Source organism: Gopherus evgoodei, chromosome 5 (assembly GCF_007399415.2).
Source record: "Gopherus evgoodei ecotype Sinaloan lineage chromosome 5, rGopEvg1_v1.p, whole genome shotgun sequence".
In the NCBI taxonomy this organism is placed as follows: domain Eukaryota; kingdom Metazoa; phylum Chordata; order Testudines; family Testudinidae; genus Gopherus; species Gopherus evgoodei.
The window spans coordinates 110,450,374-110,467,942 of record NC_044326.1 but is presented as its reverse complement, the minus strand read 5'-3'; the positions used below and the strand labels follow the sequence as shown (position 1 = coordinate 110,467,942).

Here is a 17,569-nt window from a genome sequence, read left to right as displayed (position 1 = left end):
AAGAGAAGACTGACAGAGGACACGATAGCAGTTTTCAGGTATCTAAAAAGGTGTCATAAGGAGGAGGGAGAAAAATTGTTCATCCTAGCCTCTAAGGGTAGGAGAAGAAGCAATGGGCTTAAACTGCAGCAAGGGAGGTTTAGGTTGGACATTAGGAAAAAGTTCCTAACTGTCAGGGTGGTTAAACACTGGAATAAACCGCCTAGGGAGGTTGTGGAATCTCCATCTCTGGAGATATATAAGAGTAGGTTAGATAAATGTCTATCAGGGATGGTCTAGACAGGATTTGGTCCTGCCATGAGGGCAGGGGACTGGACTCGATGACCTCTCGAGGTCCCTTCCAGCCCTACAATCTATGAATTATTTTCATCCCTCTAAAAACTACAAAAAAGTCAGCCTCAAAATTGGTGGGCTGGATCTGGAGCATTGTAAAATGTTTCTATACAATTTGGGCAAGGAGTTCCTGGATGCTAAAAATAGTGTTCAACTATCTACCAGCAAACATAGAAATTTCTCAGCAAACGTCACTTTCTGCTGCTTATTATACCAAAATATAAATAACTCACTCCCCCTCATGTCTCTGTTTTGTCCACCTATTTTCTCATCACAAGCGAAATCCTCAGTCCTGCAAATGCTTATGTATATGCTTTAAAGCACACGAGTAGTCATTGACTTCAACGAGACTATTCATGTGCTTCAATTTAAGCACACGTGCCTATGCTACTCAATCAGGGTTTAAGATTGTAAGCTACTGTCTTTTTATTACATCTGCATAGTATGATGCCGAGCAGAATGGAGCCTTGATCCCTGATTGGGACCCCTGTACTCTGCCATAATACAAATATTTTCATTACTATTTATTATTAATTCTAACACGAACACAATGAACAACCTTATAATTCAGTCAGATTAATTCACAGCATGCAACGCCTTAAAAAGTATTAATCCGCTGGATAAGCTTCCTGACACTGAACAACATAGTCACTAGCTCTGATTCCAACTATTATACTTCACCTAAAAGATTTACAATATTGTAATAAAAAAACCACACCAATCACACCACACTTCCTCTTGCAAAAGGTGCCGGGGGTTATTTGATGAACATAAGTGCTCAGGACTAGAGCTGGAAACATTCCTAAAATTTAAATGAAAGAAAAATGCAAAATATATTTTCTATTTTCTCATCAGCTGTAGTCAGGACTCTGGTTTTATGTTTCATCTGAAAGGCAGCACCTGCAGTACAATAACCTCTAGTATTGTTTCAGAAGTGACTCGGGGAAAAAAGCACCACCTACTGCATATATACGTTCTATTTGTATAAGATACCTGTTGGCACTAATCCCTTGTATGGACCTGTGTGTTTACTGCACAACAGTCCAATATAAAATATCAAAGTAAACACATTCTTCCCTGACTACTTTTTCCATTAATTCTGCCCAATATGAGCAACAAGTGTTGTATTTTCTAGAGCTAAAAAAACCATAGAACAAGGACATTACCCAACATCAGGAAACACGAAGACTCTGCTGTTTCACAAACAGGATATTTCCCCTTTGTAATGCATGGAACAGGTTAAATGAATTACCTTTGATTTCTGGGTAGTACAGAAACGGCTTTGGCTCACTTGTTTCCAGATCAGATTTCCGCCGCAGTTGGACAAAAACAGATGCTGGTTTTGTGATATTGACATCTCTGTACTTCGGGGTTTTGAATACAATAGCAAACTGTGAAAAATATTGATCAGCAGGTTATCAGGAACAGAGTTTTCTGAAACAAGATATTGCTTTATATCTAACTTTTTGTATTTGGGGGGGATTTGAGTTAGTTACAGCTGAGAGGAATATCTCACTTGCATGAAGGCTACCACAACTATAAATTCCCATTTTCACTTCTAGTTTGGAGCTAATTACAGTTTAAATGCCTTTTAAAATATTGAACTGTCACATGATACATGAATATATAACACATGTGGGTATTGTACTTTTCTCTCTTGCTTTATCTTTTTTCCAGGTATTCCTGTAGGAGCTCTGGAGACATTTTAACCTGTACTATGTTTCCATAGACATGCCTTACATTTCTCACTTACCATTACCTTCGCATCAGAGTTTTCAAATTTCCTTTTAGTGTGTTTCTACCTTTCATCGGCACTATGATTTCCAGTATAAAATAAATCCGGCCCATATCTATTCTTATGAAGTAACAGAGATGGTGACTGCGAAAATTAGTATTGGGATTTACTAAGCCATCAGTTCAAATGGGGCCCTACTAGCTGAAGAATTGAAAGCCATTAGCAAATTACAGCTATTTGGTCACTTACCTGCCTATGTACATCTGTAGGAGAAAAATCTCCAAAGCCTTCCCATACGCCACCATTTTCATCCTCTTCATAAAAACGAATTTGAATATCATCTGCAAACAGTGCGAGTGTGTTAATTCCTGTAGGTTTTTTTTAAGCTTTTGGTTAAATCAATTTCTAATAAAAAATAATATGGTGGATGGCAGTTCTAACAGTGGATTTTAGGAGATTATATTTTTCCTAGTACTAATTCATACTGTATACTATAAACAACAATAAAAGATTTTTGGTAAAGGAAAATAATTCTCTCTAATAATGAATTGCACCCAGTATGTTTTCTGTGGTAAGGTGCTGCATTTAGAAGAATACATTAAACATCAAGAACTTTACCCCTCTCAAGTACGATAAGTTTAGGAAGATTTATATAAACATTATTTGGGGTCGAATTCGGCTTTTATTTCCACCAGTTTTACACTGATGTAATTCTTGTGACTTCAGTGGTGTTACTCTTGTTTTAAACTGGTGTGAGTGGAAAATCAGGTTCACTGCTTCCTGTTCTATGGTTAAACAAGATTAGTGCAGTAGCTCGACACAGAATGTAGGGATGGTGTGAAATCCAGGATCCCCTCCCCACAGTCTGCATTCTGAAATCTGAATGAAACTTGAACTGTTCAGGTTTAAGTTCTATTTACTGCTGGCAAAAAGCCACTTCTCAGCTACTGCAAAGAGTGACAGCAGCTACTTCCAGCAGCAGTCATGAGCTAAGTGCTTTCCAGCAATGCATTTCCTCTCCCCTTCACAAAGCAGTGCAAGGGGCCAGAGACGTTTCTGTTGGGCTGGGGGCCTTCTGTATAGAGCTCTTTGGAGAGGTAGGGAAACAGGACATCCTGAGGACTCTTTCTTCAGCATCCTGGAGAGGAGAGATATAAAAAGCCCATTTTCTGTCTTGGCTAATGGCCAGGAACTCTTTATCTTCCTAAGCAATGGGAAGGGCCTTAGGGTAGGTGGGCTGATTCCACCTGATCCCCAGTCTGGCTGCATTCAGATTTAGAAACACTCCTTCCAACGCTGTTGCTGTGTGCATTCAAGTTTCCTAGCGCACAGAGGTTTCAGAGAATGACGGAGTCAGGGGAAACCCCACTCAGTCTAAGGGGAAACCCCACTTTGGAGTTTCCATTTATTCAGACTTAAGAAAAAAATGACATCTTACTTAATCCCCTGAAAAGGCTGTGGATTTACAGTGTTAAGGAAAAAAAAAAACATTTCCCCAAACTCTACCAGTTTCTCTCTTCCCTACAGAACTACATGGTATGCCGTCTTCTCCCACACCCTTCTCTGCTGCAGTGCGGAATAACAGAAAATGCCTGAATCATTTAACAACTCTACAGATAGAGAACTGTGCATGCTGTTGTAGAGATAAAGTAGATCTGTGGGTCCCTGTTTTATTCAACAGATTAAAACACTCCAAGCCCCCTTTTTCTTTTCTGCTTACTTCCATCTATGAACAGGAAACCAGAATATTGAAAAACAAAGGCCAATATATTCAAATTTGAGCATGTTAAATTAGGCATCAAAATCCATATTTAGAGCCTGATCCTGCAAACACTTCAATCCAGGAATAATGTTTACTACTGTGAGTCCACAGGATGCCTCACATTGCACAAGCCTGATACCTGGTAATAGCTATTTACAGGTTCATTCCCTTTGATATCTACATAAATATGGCCTGATTATTGGCAGTGTTGGGCACCCGCAGCTCTCACTACAGATTATACAAGGGGTTGGGGGCACCACAGGGGGATGGTCACAGGGTCCACGATTGCACATACCCAGTGTTCACAAGCCCTGGCAGCCTGTGGGATTAGAACAGAAACTTCAGAGGGGCTCGGGTGGTGTCCTTGTCAATGTCTGCTGGTTGGGGGAGAGGGGAAAGGGTACGTGAGGTTTCTTTCCCCCAGCTCTCCAGGCTGTCCCATACAAATTACTTACGGGTGGGCTGTGTACGATCACTAATCGCTGCCCTAATCACTGCTGGCCTGATTTTCAGAAATGCTGAGAACTCACAAATCCGGCTGAAGTTAATGGGAGCGGTGGTGGCACAGGACCTTGGAATGCTAGGCCACTACTGCAGGCCTTAAGCATACAGTCCATGAGAAACAAAGCAAAACTACTTTATAATCCCAATCAAAGGGGCCGATTCAGAACACCAGACAGTTTGGGGCTCTTACCTTTCTGAACCTTGTCACAAAGAAGGTAAATCTCCTCTCCTCCTGTCACACATCCTGCTGTTCTGTCCATTCTTACAATCTTTAAATTGGATGCATTGGGGGCTTCTGTCAAAAGGGACGAATTGAAACAAGATGTTATTCTGCTGACAGCAGTATTGACTCTGCTGACAGCTGTAGGCTAAAAATAGGTTTGTAGGGTTTGGTTTTAATTCATAACTGTCACTAAACATAACTTTTGGCTGATGCACTGAAATCAATGAAAACAATATTGATCGGTAACAGTTGGCATGCCTGCAGGGACTGAGTGTCACCGGCCCTGCAGCTGTGCAGGTACTCCTACGCAGCTCTGCTGTCACGGCCTGATTTGCACACCAGCAGGAGTGTGGGAACTGTCCCCAGGCAGCACATGTTCAGCAGCACCCTGAGGTGAAGGGTTTGTTCTCCTTGTAGTTCTGGCCAGGGGATTCTCTGCTTCACAGGGCCAGGATGACCATAGCCTCCTCCCCCACCTTGCACTCTGGTGTCTTTGGCCCGTTAGCCGAACAGAGAGCCCCATGCTGCCCCACTGTCAGCACTGCCCCAACTCTAACCCCAGCCCTACTATCCCAACTGTAAACAAACATAGTTAAAATAGTAAATAAAATCTTAAAAATAAAAATGGAGAAAAACCGTCAACATTAGGAAAAAAAAATCAAATTCTGCCAAGCCTAGTGAACAAGAAAGCACAGAAGTGGGATAAAAGACAAACCTCAAACAAGAATCACATGGTACTGTCTGGATTCCTTATCTTGTGAAAGTGAAGGATGAACCACTAATTTTTCATCTTAACAGCCTGATTTTGTACTCCTTATGCAGGCAAAACTCCCACTGACTTCTGTAGAAATCTTGCCTGACTATGGGCTACAAAATAAGGGCCTCATTCACTACTGTGCTAGTCCTGTATGAGCACAATACCAGTCAAGTAATGCAGTGGGGAATCAAGACTCTCCATTGTTAATAATTAAAAATGCCATGTGAGAACTGCATCACATTTTCTCTCTTGCTCTCTTTCTTTGTCCCCCTAACTGCTTGATATGGGGTGCCTGCGTGCGTGTGTACGTCACTATATATTTTTAAATCTCCTGTTTCTTTACTGCTCTGTGGTCTACCTAAAAAGAGTTTGTTAGTCCCTGTCCAGTTCACAGTGGACTGGGGTCCATATCGCCACCATCAAACCTGGCAATTATTTGCAATCTCAATAGATATGTCAAGAGTTAAAAGGGCATGGACACAGAACTATCGTCACACCATTACAAATAATAGCTTCAGGCGAAGTGTGAGACACAACAACAGGTCAGCATGGCAGAAGCTTGCACTGCCACATGCTGCATCCGTACTGCAGAGGACTTCAATGGCAGCATTCAAGATCACTAAATTCACTCAAAAACAAATTAAAAGAAAAAATAATCCCTGTTTCTTTTGAAATAAATGAATTTAGTTGGTGGTCTGAGATACTCTGGTCACTGGCAGCGAGCGGTATGAAAACCTAGACAGTGAGAGAGATAGGTGCATCTATTTCCTCCACCTTCCCCACAAATGGAAGAGAGAGACTTTGATGCTCAGACTTAAAAACAACAACAAAAAGCATAGAGCAACATCAGCTTCCTTTCAATGTGGCTTGGTGTACGCTATACCTCAGTTTGTATAGTAACTTCCCCCCTCTGCTTATTGTATCAATATGCAGGTGTGTGTTACTGTAATGAAAGCACATTGGAATTATAACAGATACTAAAGTAAGCCAACAACATTCCTCAAGGACACCACTTGGTAGTTCACATCACCCTCCAGATAATGCACCTGGGGCTTTTTCTCTTCCAGAAAATGCAAGTAAGGTAATGCAAAAAAAAAAATGTATATACTTTTTCTTATTATTGCATGAATATTGCTAAATTAGTAGTCATCAGTAGGAGGTAGGAGAATTGCAGAATTAGAGGGAGTTCAGAGAAGGGCAATGAAAATGATCAATGGCATGGGAAAAACTCTCATATGGAGAAAGATTGGGATTGTTTACCTCAGAAAGGAGATGAACAGAGTGGACATAATAAAAGTATTTAAAATAATGAATGGTCTAGAGATGGTTAATCAAGAACTTCTGTTCTGCCCATCTCATAACACAAGGACAAGGGGACTTTCAATTAAATTATAAAATGGCAAATTCAAAAGGGATGCAAGGAAATACTTTTTCACAGAATGTACAACTAGAACATAAGAATGGCCATACTGGGTCAGACCAAAGGTCCATCTAACCCAATATCCTGTCTTCCAACAGTGGCCTGTGCCAGGTGCTTCAGAGGGAATGAACAGAACAGGTAATCACCAAGTGATCCATCCCCTGTTGCCCATTCCCAGCTTCTGGAAAACAGAGGCTAGGGATACCCATTAGATTGTGTAACTCTTTGCCACAGAAAGTTGTTGAAGAAGTTGTTGAAGTCAAGAACTTATCAAGATTCAGAAAGGAACTGGACATTTATATGAATAACAAGAATAACAAATGTTGTCATAATAGTAAAATTTTTGGAAGGGATGTCTGATGGGGTATATAAACTCTTCACTGGGGCAGAAGGGGTTAAAGGACTACACTGGATCCAGGTAGCCCTGCCCCTCCAACCCTGCAAAGCATGTTCCAACTGGAGACAGGGTTGAAAAGGGAGCAACCCAGCTCAGAAGAGGGAGGAGTGCAAACCTATCCTGAAGATTCCTGCCAAAAGGGGCTGGAGAAGCCTCCTTGAAGAAGCAGGACTGTATGTGGAGCCCAGCTGGGGCTGGCAGTTTTCTCCTTATTTGGAGGCAGAAGCTGAAAGAAGGAAGCAGTGGTAGGAAGCAACCCAGGGAAGGTCGCTCAGAGGGCTCCTCCGAGAGGCCAAACACTGCTGATCTACTTAGGGCCCTGGGTTGGATTTGGCCTACAATTGAGTGGATGCTAACTGTTAGGTCCCTTGGCCCATCAAGGACCCCATTATAGGATATTAAATTTCATGCTTCAGGGCTTAGGCCACTCTCTTACTACTAGAGACCTGGATGACACCCAATGTGAGGGGCAGATTATCTCACATCAGTCTAATGTGGGGTTCTTACACCTTCTTCTGAAGCGTGTGGCACTGCCCACTGTCAGAGACAGAACAGAAACTAACTGGACCTTGGGTCTGATCCAGTCTGGCGATTCCTATGGCCTATGTTCCTAGAAAGGGAAAGTAAGACCCGTGCCTGTTAAAAAGGACATGAAAGCCAAATGTACTTACTGCTGTCATATATTGCATCTGATATGACAGGATCAAGTCTTCTTGTGAAGCTGCCAGTGCTGTCGGGGAGGAAGGCTGTGAACATGAGTCGCACCACGCTGAGGTCCATCTCTTTAGTCTGCTGAACGGCTGCCTGACGGATGATTTCTCTTTCCCTCTCTAGAAAGAATCAATAGCAGAGATAAAATTGACAACACAGAGGAAAATAATTTTACCTCCAAAAAGCACTCATAAAAGTTGCTTTTCTTTTTTTTTTTTTTTTTTTTTTAACTATTAGCTTCAATTCCTATTTTTATTTGGAAAATAGTAAAGGGGTAATTCACTGCATTCTGCACTTCTAATAAATGGAGTGACATACAATTTGTTGCCTGTATATTATTATTTATACTGCACCCAAAATTGTGCCAGACATCTCACAAACATACAAAAAAAGGCGCAGTCCCGACCCTGCGGAGTTTACAATGGGTGGAAATACGATAAAGGAGGACAAGGATAAGATACTGCAGTTATTTAAGCAAAATTCACATTTAGAAGCTGGCACTAACCAGCAGTAAAATAAGTAAGTATTCTCTAACTTCTGGCTGTGCCGTAGTCAGAGCTGGATTGGCCCTTCGGTCTTTCATTAACAATCTGGGTGCAACGCTGACCCAAGGTTTTGCAGGTATATGTGTAAAGCAGAGATTGCAGGGATGATCTTTCCCCAGGGGGATCTCCATTCTGTCTAAAACCACTTAAAGGATCCAATAGCTCTCCACGATAATACAAAGTGACTCAGTTTCTCAGCCTACTAAACAGGGGTTGAAGATGGCAGCATTGTTGGCGAAACTTGTGCACAGTTGTAAATGTTGCTGAAAACTAGGAGAGAGGATTGTTTGGTTCTGCATGCATGATGAAATGGAGATCCCAAAAGCAAAGGACCGCTCGAAATACACAGCTGGGAGAAGACTACCTAGGGAGTCTACTTAGACATTATCCCGGCTGAAAATCTGTGTTTCTTGGAGCAAAATCTATTATCAAGAACACATGTTCTCAAGATCCATGACAATCAAATGGATAACATCCCACCCACCTGTTAGTTGTCTCTCTCCACCACCTTCTGCTTGAATATAGTTGAGTTCAGAATGCACTAGGAGCCCAGGATTGTATCCTTTTTTACAGGCATCTGTCATTCGTGCTTCCAGAGTTTCAAACACTTTCTTCTTTGTGACATGAAGTATCCCTAGGTTTGGAAACCTACACAATATGATCAGAGAAATATTTTCTTAGTCCCTTATGCAGAAGCTGCCCACAGTCTCTCTTTGTAACCATAATCACTTGAGGTTGATCCAAAGTCCACTGAAGTCAATGGAAAGACTAAATTTTCAAATGTGGGTGATCGAACAGAACTTAACAAAATGTGTGGGCACCCACTGCATATACAAAACCTAAACCACTGTGTGCCAGTGGTCATGTGGGTGCAAAAAACAGATAACCTGACACACAAGTACCCATTTGCATGAGCAGTTACTGATTTTGTGCATGTGTTCATGTTGTGGAGGCAACTGAGGAAACAATATTTAAAAAATTGGCATGCTTGCTCTGTCTTGGTACTGCCATAACCAGAGATGTTCAAACTCATGAATTGTGTAGGGAGAAGAGTTTGATTTTAAAACCAGTGGTCTTCTATATTTTTTAACTGTTGTGCAAAAATCCCTCTATCTCCTACATGTCAGTGTCTTCTAACTAGGGATAAACTGAGACCACTTTTATTTTTCCATTTTAAGGTATGATCAAAGTACAGAGCAGAAAGTGAAGGACTAATGCTCCATTTAATGGTTTACCTTTACAATTTTTGTCTCACCAGTTACAGTTTTTAATACTCAATTCTCTGCCCACAAGCTTGCCAGATATATCAGTGTACTCACCCTACTACCATATCCTTAGGTCCTGCATTAACTGTGCATACTCCTTCCTCACAATATTTACCCACCAAGCTGTGGGCATGCAGGTGGACATTTTTTCCATTAGTGACTAACTGCACAATTACTTTTGCAGGCCCAACATAATTGAAGATCTGTAAACAAGCACAACAAATATTTAAAGAAACAGAACATTATTATTACTCTCAGTAGATATTTTCTGTCACTTTGATATCTGAGTACAAACAAATTTGCATACAGCTCATATGTTTTCATTCCTTCCTTCACGAAATACAAGCAAGATAAAATGATTGTCCCATATCACCAAAGAGGAGAGTCTTATCATTCATTTAATAACTGTTTTTTTTTTCAAAGTAAATGCAACAAAAATAAATTAAACTCAACCTACAAATAGCAGGAGTGAAAACAAAAATAATGAGAAAAACAGTTCAAGAGAGGCACTTATATCCATTTTTCAGAAAATAAATAAGTAAATATTTCACTTTGGCCTTTTGTACTAAGTAGGTTAAATTCCATTCAGTAGACAACATGCTTTAATGTCTACTGAGAATGCAAAGAAGTGCAGCGAAATGGTATGTGTTTAGCATCAAGAAAATGCACTGTTTTGCTGAATGTAAAAGTGCGCTCAAAAAGTTAAGATTGAAATATTATGTAGATTACTGCATTTTCTTTACAATGCTGTGTCTCAATAACCTCCTTTGGCAGGGGTTTTTTCAGAGAGACATTTGGCATGGAATTCATTCTATGTTCATAAGAAAGTATTCTACATTGGCTCAAAAAACTGCATCTATCTTAGGCACTTACAATAGCCTCTATTACCATAGTATCTTAGTACTCACAATCAACACATTTATCCGTACAACACCTCGTAAAACAAGGAAGTACTGTCCCCATTTTACAGATGGGGAACTGAGAGGCAAAGAGACTCCCCAACGATCACAGAGGAAATCTGTGGCAGAGCAGGGAACTGAATATCGTTTTCAGGATAGCACCCTAATAACCGGATCATCTTCCACTTCACATACGAGGCCCAGGCCTGAAAATACTAATGCACATGTTTTGTTTTTATTCACGTGCATAGTCCCACTGAACTATACATGAGAAAAAAAGATAAGCACATGCATACGTTTTTGCAGGATTGGGATTGTGGTGAACTGAGTGCATAGGACCACTGGTGCAGAATTGTGTCGAACTCTGTCTCCTGGCTTCTCACAACATCTTTTTTTCTGACACATTATTAAAGATTATGGTTATAAAAACAAGAGATGCCACAGAAATTGTACAAATTAAAAAGCACTGATCAAATAGCATTTTCATAAGGGCCTTATTTTATTGTTGATATCATTCACATCTCTGATTAGCTTCTCTCACAAGCTATGTTAATCAACTGATTATCAATTATCCACATCTTTTAAATTATACTTAGTGTAAAATCTTCAAACCCATACCCACTGTTTCTAAAACATCCTTCCCACAGTTTCACTTAATTAACTAACCAGTTTATCAAGAAGTCTTTTCTCACATTTAGCCCCAGGTGAAGTCATCTGCATTATAGAAACATGTAGATTTAATCAAACAGGATACTGAAGGATAAGCATACACAAATGCAGTAGAACATCGATTTTACAAAACCAGTCAGACAAACAACCAGTTACACAAACCATTCTTCCTGAAGGAAAAAATAACAATCATATAACGAAAGTGAGATTGATGAAGAACAACTTGACATCCCATCACATTCTCAGGCCTGAAACACACTGGAACTCACTTTGCAGTGTTGGAAAGAGAAGAAGAAATTGATGCAGTGAACCATGCTACAGTGTACGCCCTGCACCAACCGTATTTTTGGTTATTTTCAATTTTATGAGCTTTTTGATTTTATGAATTCCTCAAACAACGAGTTTGTAAGTGGAGATTCTACTGTACAGTAAGAGTGATGACTAAATTACTTCAGCTTCTTGTATTGATAAGACTGATCATCAGAACTCACCATTATTTCACCACTGTAACATGTGTTGCTTACTTTTTTTGTTTCCTTTAGCCCTTCTTGATTCCACTCCATTACACTTGGAACAGTCTCAACATTTGCCCAGTGCCCTCCCACATGACTCCCTCCTACTCACTGCTAAAAGCTAAACAGTTCCAGGAAGCACGTGTCTGTGAAAATCCTCTCATAACCCACTTGTCTGCTACTTGTTTGTTTTACCTGCACTGTACAATAAAAATGCCTCTAGTTTAAAAGCGTGATGTGGTCTAAACATAAGACTAGCACACATGAACTAATCCCAACTCTGATAGTGATTCAACCTACAGCCTTGGCTAAGTCACTGCCTCATCTTCCTTGTTTGTTAAATGGGTGTGATAATACTTACTTGTCAACCTCAAAGAGGTACGATGATTATTAATTAACATTTACAAAATGATTTGAGAATGAAAATTGCAACTTATGTCCCAAGTATGATGATAATGATTAATAACTCTCTAGGACACATTATTTCCTGTTTTTGACATATGCATTTTCACTATTATAAAGTGCCTTGTGTATCTCCATCGCTCTATAAATGATAAATAATGTGCATGTTCCATATTTGTGTCAGAATAGCTCAAGACAGTTCTGTATCAGCTGTTCAAACCACAGTGAAACAGTATCTAGTGCTGCTGGGTTTTAAGGACTTTCCAAGACATCTGAAAGCAGAACATTTAAGTACTGTGGTATCAAGATTGTAATCTTCACATGGTTTACTCAGCTCAACACAGTCTTTGTAATCGGCATAGGGAGAGAAGCTAGAGTTCTCTAAAATGTAACTTGTATATACATAAAGCCAGAAGGGAGCAATGTGATTATCTAGGGTATGTCTACATCTACAATTTTGCAGCGCTGGTTGTTACAGCTGTATTAGTACAGCTGTATAGGGCCAGCGCTGCAGAGTGGCCACACTTACAGCAACCAGCGCTGCAAGTGGTGTTAGATGTGGCCACACTGCAGCGCTGTTGGGCGGCTTCAAGGGGGGTTCGGGGAACGCGAGAGCAAACCGGGGAAGGAGACCAGCTTCGCCGCGGTTTGCTCTCGCGTTCCCCGAACCCCCCTGCAAACCGCAGGGAAGGAGACCTGCTTGCACGGGGGTTCGGGGAACGCGAGAGCAAACCGGGGAAGGAGACCAGCTTCGCCGCGGTTTGCTCTCGCATTCCCCGAACCCCCCTGCAAACCGCAGGGAAGGAGACCTGCTTGCACGGGGGTTCGGGGAACGCGAGAGCAAACCGGGGAAGGAGACCAGCTTCGCCGCGGTTTGCTCTCGCGTTCCCCGAACCCCCCTGCAAACCGCAGGGAAGGAGACCTGCTTGCTTGGGGATTCGGGGAACGCGAGAGCAAACCGCAGGGAAGGAGACCTGCTTGCACGGGGGTTCGGGGAACGCGAGAGCAAACCGCAGGGAAGGAGACCTGCTTGCACGGGGGTTCGGGGAACGCGAGAGCAAACCGCAGGGAAGGAGACCTGCTTGCTTGGGTGTTCGGGGAATGCGAGAGCAAACCGGGGAAGGAGACCTGCTTGATTACCAGAGGCTTCCTCAGGTATGCTGGGATACCTGCTTATTCCACGGAGGTCAAGAAAAGCGCTGGTAAGTGTCTACACTTGATTACCAGAGCTGGATCCTCTACACCCGAGACAAAACGGGAGTATGGCCAGCGCTGCAAACTGGGAGTTGCAGCGCTGGTGATGCCCTGCAGATGTGTACACCTCCTAAGTTGCAGCGCTGTAACCCCCTCACCAGCGCTGCAACTTTGTGATGTAGACAAGCCCCTAGTCTGACCTCCAGCATAAGATAGGCCATAGACTTCCCCAAATTAATTCCTGTTTGAACTAGAACATATATTTTAGAAATACATCTACTCTTGATTTAAAAATTGCCAATGGAGAATCCACCACAAGCCTTAGAGTAAGTTGTCCCCATGGTTATTTACCCTCAATCATAGGTGCTGACTCTGTGGGTGCTCCAAGGCTGGAGCACCCATGTTAAAAAATTGGTGCGTGCTCAGCACCCACCAGCAGCTCCCCGTGGCCCTACCCCATCCCCTTGCTCCAGCTCACCTCTGCCTCCTCTGCAAGCATGCTACCACGTCCTGCTTCTCCCCCCTCCCTCCCAGTGCTTGCGCCATGAAACAGCTGATTCGCGGGGCAGGGAGGGAGGGTAGAGAAGGGGGAATGCGGCACGCTGGGAGAAGAGGCGGGGCCAGGGTGGGGATTTGGGGAAGGAATCCAATAGGGGCAGGGAGGGGGCGGAGTTAGGGCGAGGACTTTGGGGATGGGGTTGGAATGGGGCGGAGCTAGGGGCAGGGATGGGGTGTGTAGGCGGGGCCTGGGGTGATGAAAGAGCCGGGCACCCACCAGCGCTGGAGAAAGTTGGCGCCTATGCCTTCAATGGTAAAAATGTATGCTTTATTTCAAGTCTGAATTTGTCTACCTTCAACTTCCAGCCTTTGGATCATGTTATACCTTTGTCTGCTAGATTGAAGAGCCCATTATCAAGTTTTGTTCCCTATGTAGTTACTTACAGAGATTGATCAAGTCACCCTATAATCTTCTCTTTGATAAAATAAACAGATCACTCCATTATCTTCTCTTTCATAAAATAAATAGCTTGAGCTCCTTGAGTTTCTCATCTTAAGGCATGGTTTCTGAGCCTTCAACCATTTCCATGGCTCTACTCTGAACTCTCTCCAATTTTTCAACATCCTTCTTGAACTGTGGACACCATTCACAGTATTTCACAATTAATTCTAAGTTTAATCTGGTAACAGGTGACTTGCATATGTACTCGTCAAATTTTTTCCACTGAGAATTCCAAAAATAGTCACAGACATTAATTACTGACAAGTACATTATTTCTAGAAAGTTATAAAAAATGTATCAGTGCCGAACATCTAGAGGCATTCAGATACTACAGTGACTGGTGCCAACATAACAAGATAGATAAAATAAAATATGGCAAGAAGGAGACGTTGAGCTATTATGAGACTATCTAAATGTCACTTTACTGTTTAATTCCTTGTTTAACACGGAAATTATTAAATATTTGGTTTCTAAGGAGCCAGTTACTATGAAAGACAGGAGAAAAAGAAAATAAGGAGTCTCAGTAAGAGTATAGTTGCAATATTTGCTGTGCATCCACCAAATGGAAGCAGTGTTTAGTTTACCTAATCTGATAAAGTTAAAAATGCTGCATAGTCACATTTATCTGATGTTTCTGTTTAAGATTTGTTTTAGAGATTAAAGGGACATCTTGAGAGTTAGTGAATTTCAAAACATTAAGTTGAAAGTAGTTTCAACAGCTTCATAGCTCCCTGAGTCTGCTCAGCAGTTTTTATGGTTTACAAATCACATTTGACTATTTTAAAGATGTTTTTCTGTACCTCATACAACCAAGTGAAACCGACTGACTGATTAGGGAGAGCAAACAGCAAAACTAACTATACAAAGTGCTGTGAAATGCATGAAGTCAACAACGTAAAAATTGAGAATCTGCTCCTTCTTTCTAATTTCTTTCAGTTACAGCAACATTTGGCCCAAGTTCTGCAAACTTCAAATTGTGAGTAACTTTACAGATGTGAATAATTCCATTATTTCTGTGTGTAAAGTTACTCACATGTGTAGGTGTTTTCAGGATTTGCACAACCTTAGCTGTTACTTAAAGTAAAACATTTTTAGGCCACAGTGTGATAGTGTCCCTAAAATTTGGGTGCCTAAAAATTAGACAACTGAGTACATACTTCTGCATCTAAATATAAATGGCTTCCTGATTTGACTGAAGTCAATGGGAGCTGCAGGTCTTCAGCACCTTTGAAAATCAGGCATCTTATTTAGGTGCCAAATTACAGAGTTAGGAGCTCAGCTTTAAAAAACCCCCTTGTGACGTTATTGATATAAACTGGGACCATATAGAACATGGTTGCAACCAAGGTGCTATAGTGGCACCAAATCTTACGTAAAGGGGGTCATATAAGATGTCTAAGACCAGGTTATAGGTTGCTGGTTATGATTATGCTGTCTTTATGTATGTATCATTTTGTTGTTGAAGTTATGAGTATTAGCTCTATATTGTCTGTATTTCAACTTTGTGCTGTGATTCTGGGAGACATCCCAGACAAGCTGGTGTTAGCTCTGCCTAGCCTGCTTGACAGCCCATTAAGGACCATCAGCTACACAACTGACCCATTGAGAGGAGGCAGATATGCCTTGTAACTCAGCAGGGTGTGCAGGAGCTTGCCCATGTGACTCCAGACTCCATTGTGCTGTAATTTTCCACAGTAAGAACAAAGAAGTGTTCTTACCCCTGGGAGAGCCTATATAAGGCAAATGCCTCATCTCCATCTTGTCTTCAATCCTGCTTCTTACCTCCGGAGGGACTTTGCTACAAGGAAGCTCTACACAAAGGACTGAATGATCCATCCCAGCTGGGGATGTACTCCAGAGACTTGATTTAAACCTGCAGTTTACTCTCTCACTGCTACATGCCTCAACTAAGAACTTTGCCATTACTGTATGTAATTGATTCCATTTAACCAATTCTAGCTCTCAACTACATCTTTTTCCTTTTATGAATAAACCTTTAGATTTTAGATTCTAAAGGATTGGCAACAGCGTGATTTGTGGCTAAGATCTGATGTGTATACTGACCTGGGTCTGGGGCTTGATTCTTTGGGCTCGAGAGAACCGTTTTCTTTTATTGGGGTGTTGTTTCATAACCATTCATCCGCAGGACGAGTGGGATTGGTGGTGATACTGGGAGACTAGAGTGTCTAAGGAAATTGCTTGTGTGACTTGTGGTTAGCCAGTGGGGTAAAACCGAAGTCCTTTTTGTCTGGCTGGTTTGGTTTGCCTTAAAGGTGGAAAAACCCCAGCCTAGGGCTGTAACTACTCTGTTTAAGCAATTGGTCCTGAACTGGCACTCTCAGTTGGGTCCCGCCAGAACCACATCGTCACACCCCGTTACCTACCTTTTCGTAACTGTTGTTTTTCGAGATGTGTTGCTCAAGTTCATTCCATTGGGTGTGTGCACGCTAACATGCACAGTTGTTGGAGATTTTTGCCTTAGCAGTACCCGAAGGGTCAGCAGTAGTGCCCTCTTGAGTGCCATGCTCAAGCGCTGGTATATTAGGTGCTGCCGATCCTACGCTCTCTCAGTTCCTTCTTGCTGGCAAGTCCAACAGTGGGGTAGGAGGGCGGGTAATAGAATGGACATGAGCGACACATCTTGAGGAACAACAGTTACAAAAAGGTAGGTAACTGTTTTTTCTTCTTCAAATGCTTGTTCATGTCAATTCCATTCTAGGTGACTCACAAGCAGTGTCTTTGGAAGTGGGCTCGAAGTCCACAGTTCAGCCACTTGCAGTACTGCTCTGCATTATCCCTAGCCTGCTGGGTAAGTGGGTAATGGGCCGTGAAGGTGTGGATGGCCAACCAGGTGGCCACCCGACAGATGTCCTGGATAGACACTTGGGCTTGGAAAGCTTCCAGAGAGGCTTGCGCCCTGGTTGAGTGGGCGGTGACAGTTGCCAGAGGTGATACTTTTGCCTGATCAGAGCAGCAGTGAATATAGGCAGTGATCCAGAAGAAATTCTTTGAGCAGACACTGGATGACTTTTCATCCTGTTGGCTACTGCAATGAACAATTGTGTCGACTTGCAAAATGGTTTGGTCCTTTAAATGTAAAAGGCTAGTGCCCTCCTGACATCTAGGGAATGCCGTCGACTCTCCTCCTCCTTTTTACGAGGCTTTGGAAAAAAGGCAGGCAAGTAAATGTTCTTACCTGTATGAAACTGCGAGACCACCTTGAGCAGGAAAGCCGGATGTG

At 42.0% G+C, this 17,569-nt stretch overlaps 1 protein-coding gene across 3 annotated transcripts in view; it reads right to left on the bottom strand.

Moving 5' to 3' along the window:
- Nucleotides 1–17,569, bottom strand: part of NFKB1 (nuclear factor kappa B subunit 1) — an 85,706-nt gene that overhangs the window by 30,094 nt on the left and 38,043 nt on the right. For all 3 annotated transcript variants that reach the window (XM_030564457.1, XM_030564456.1, XM_030564455.1), the window contains exons 6-11: nt 9,707–9,855; nt 8,872–9,035; nt 7,803–7,961; nt 4,525–4,629; nt 2,318–2,409; nt 1,586–1,724 (exon numbers count right to left, since the gene is read on the bottom strand). In XM_030564457.1, the coding sequence (XP_030420317.1) occupies nt 1,586–1,724; nt 2,318–2,409; nt 4,525–4,629; nt 7,803–7,961; nt 8,872–9,035; nt 9,707–9,855 (808 nt within the window). The remainder of the gene's footprint in view (nt 1–1,585; nt 1,725–2,317; nt 2,410–4,524; nt 4,630–7,802; nt 7,962–8,871; nt 9,036–9,706; nt 9,856–17,569) is intronic.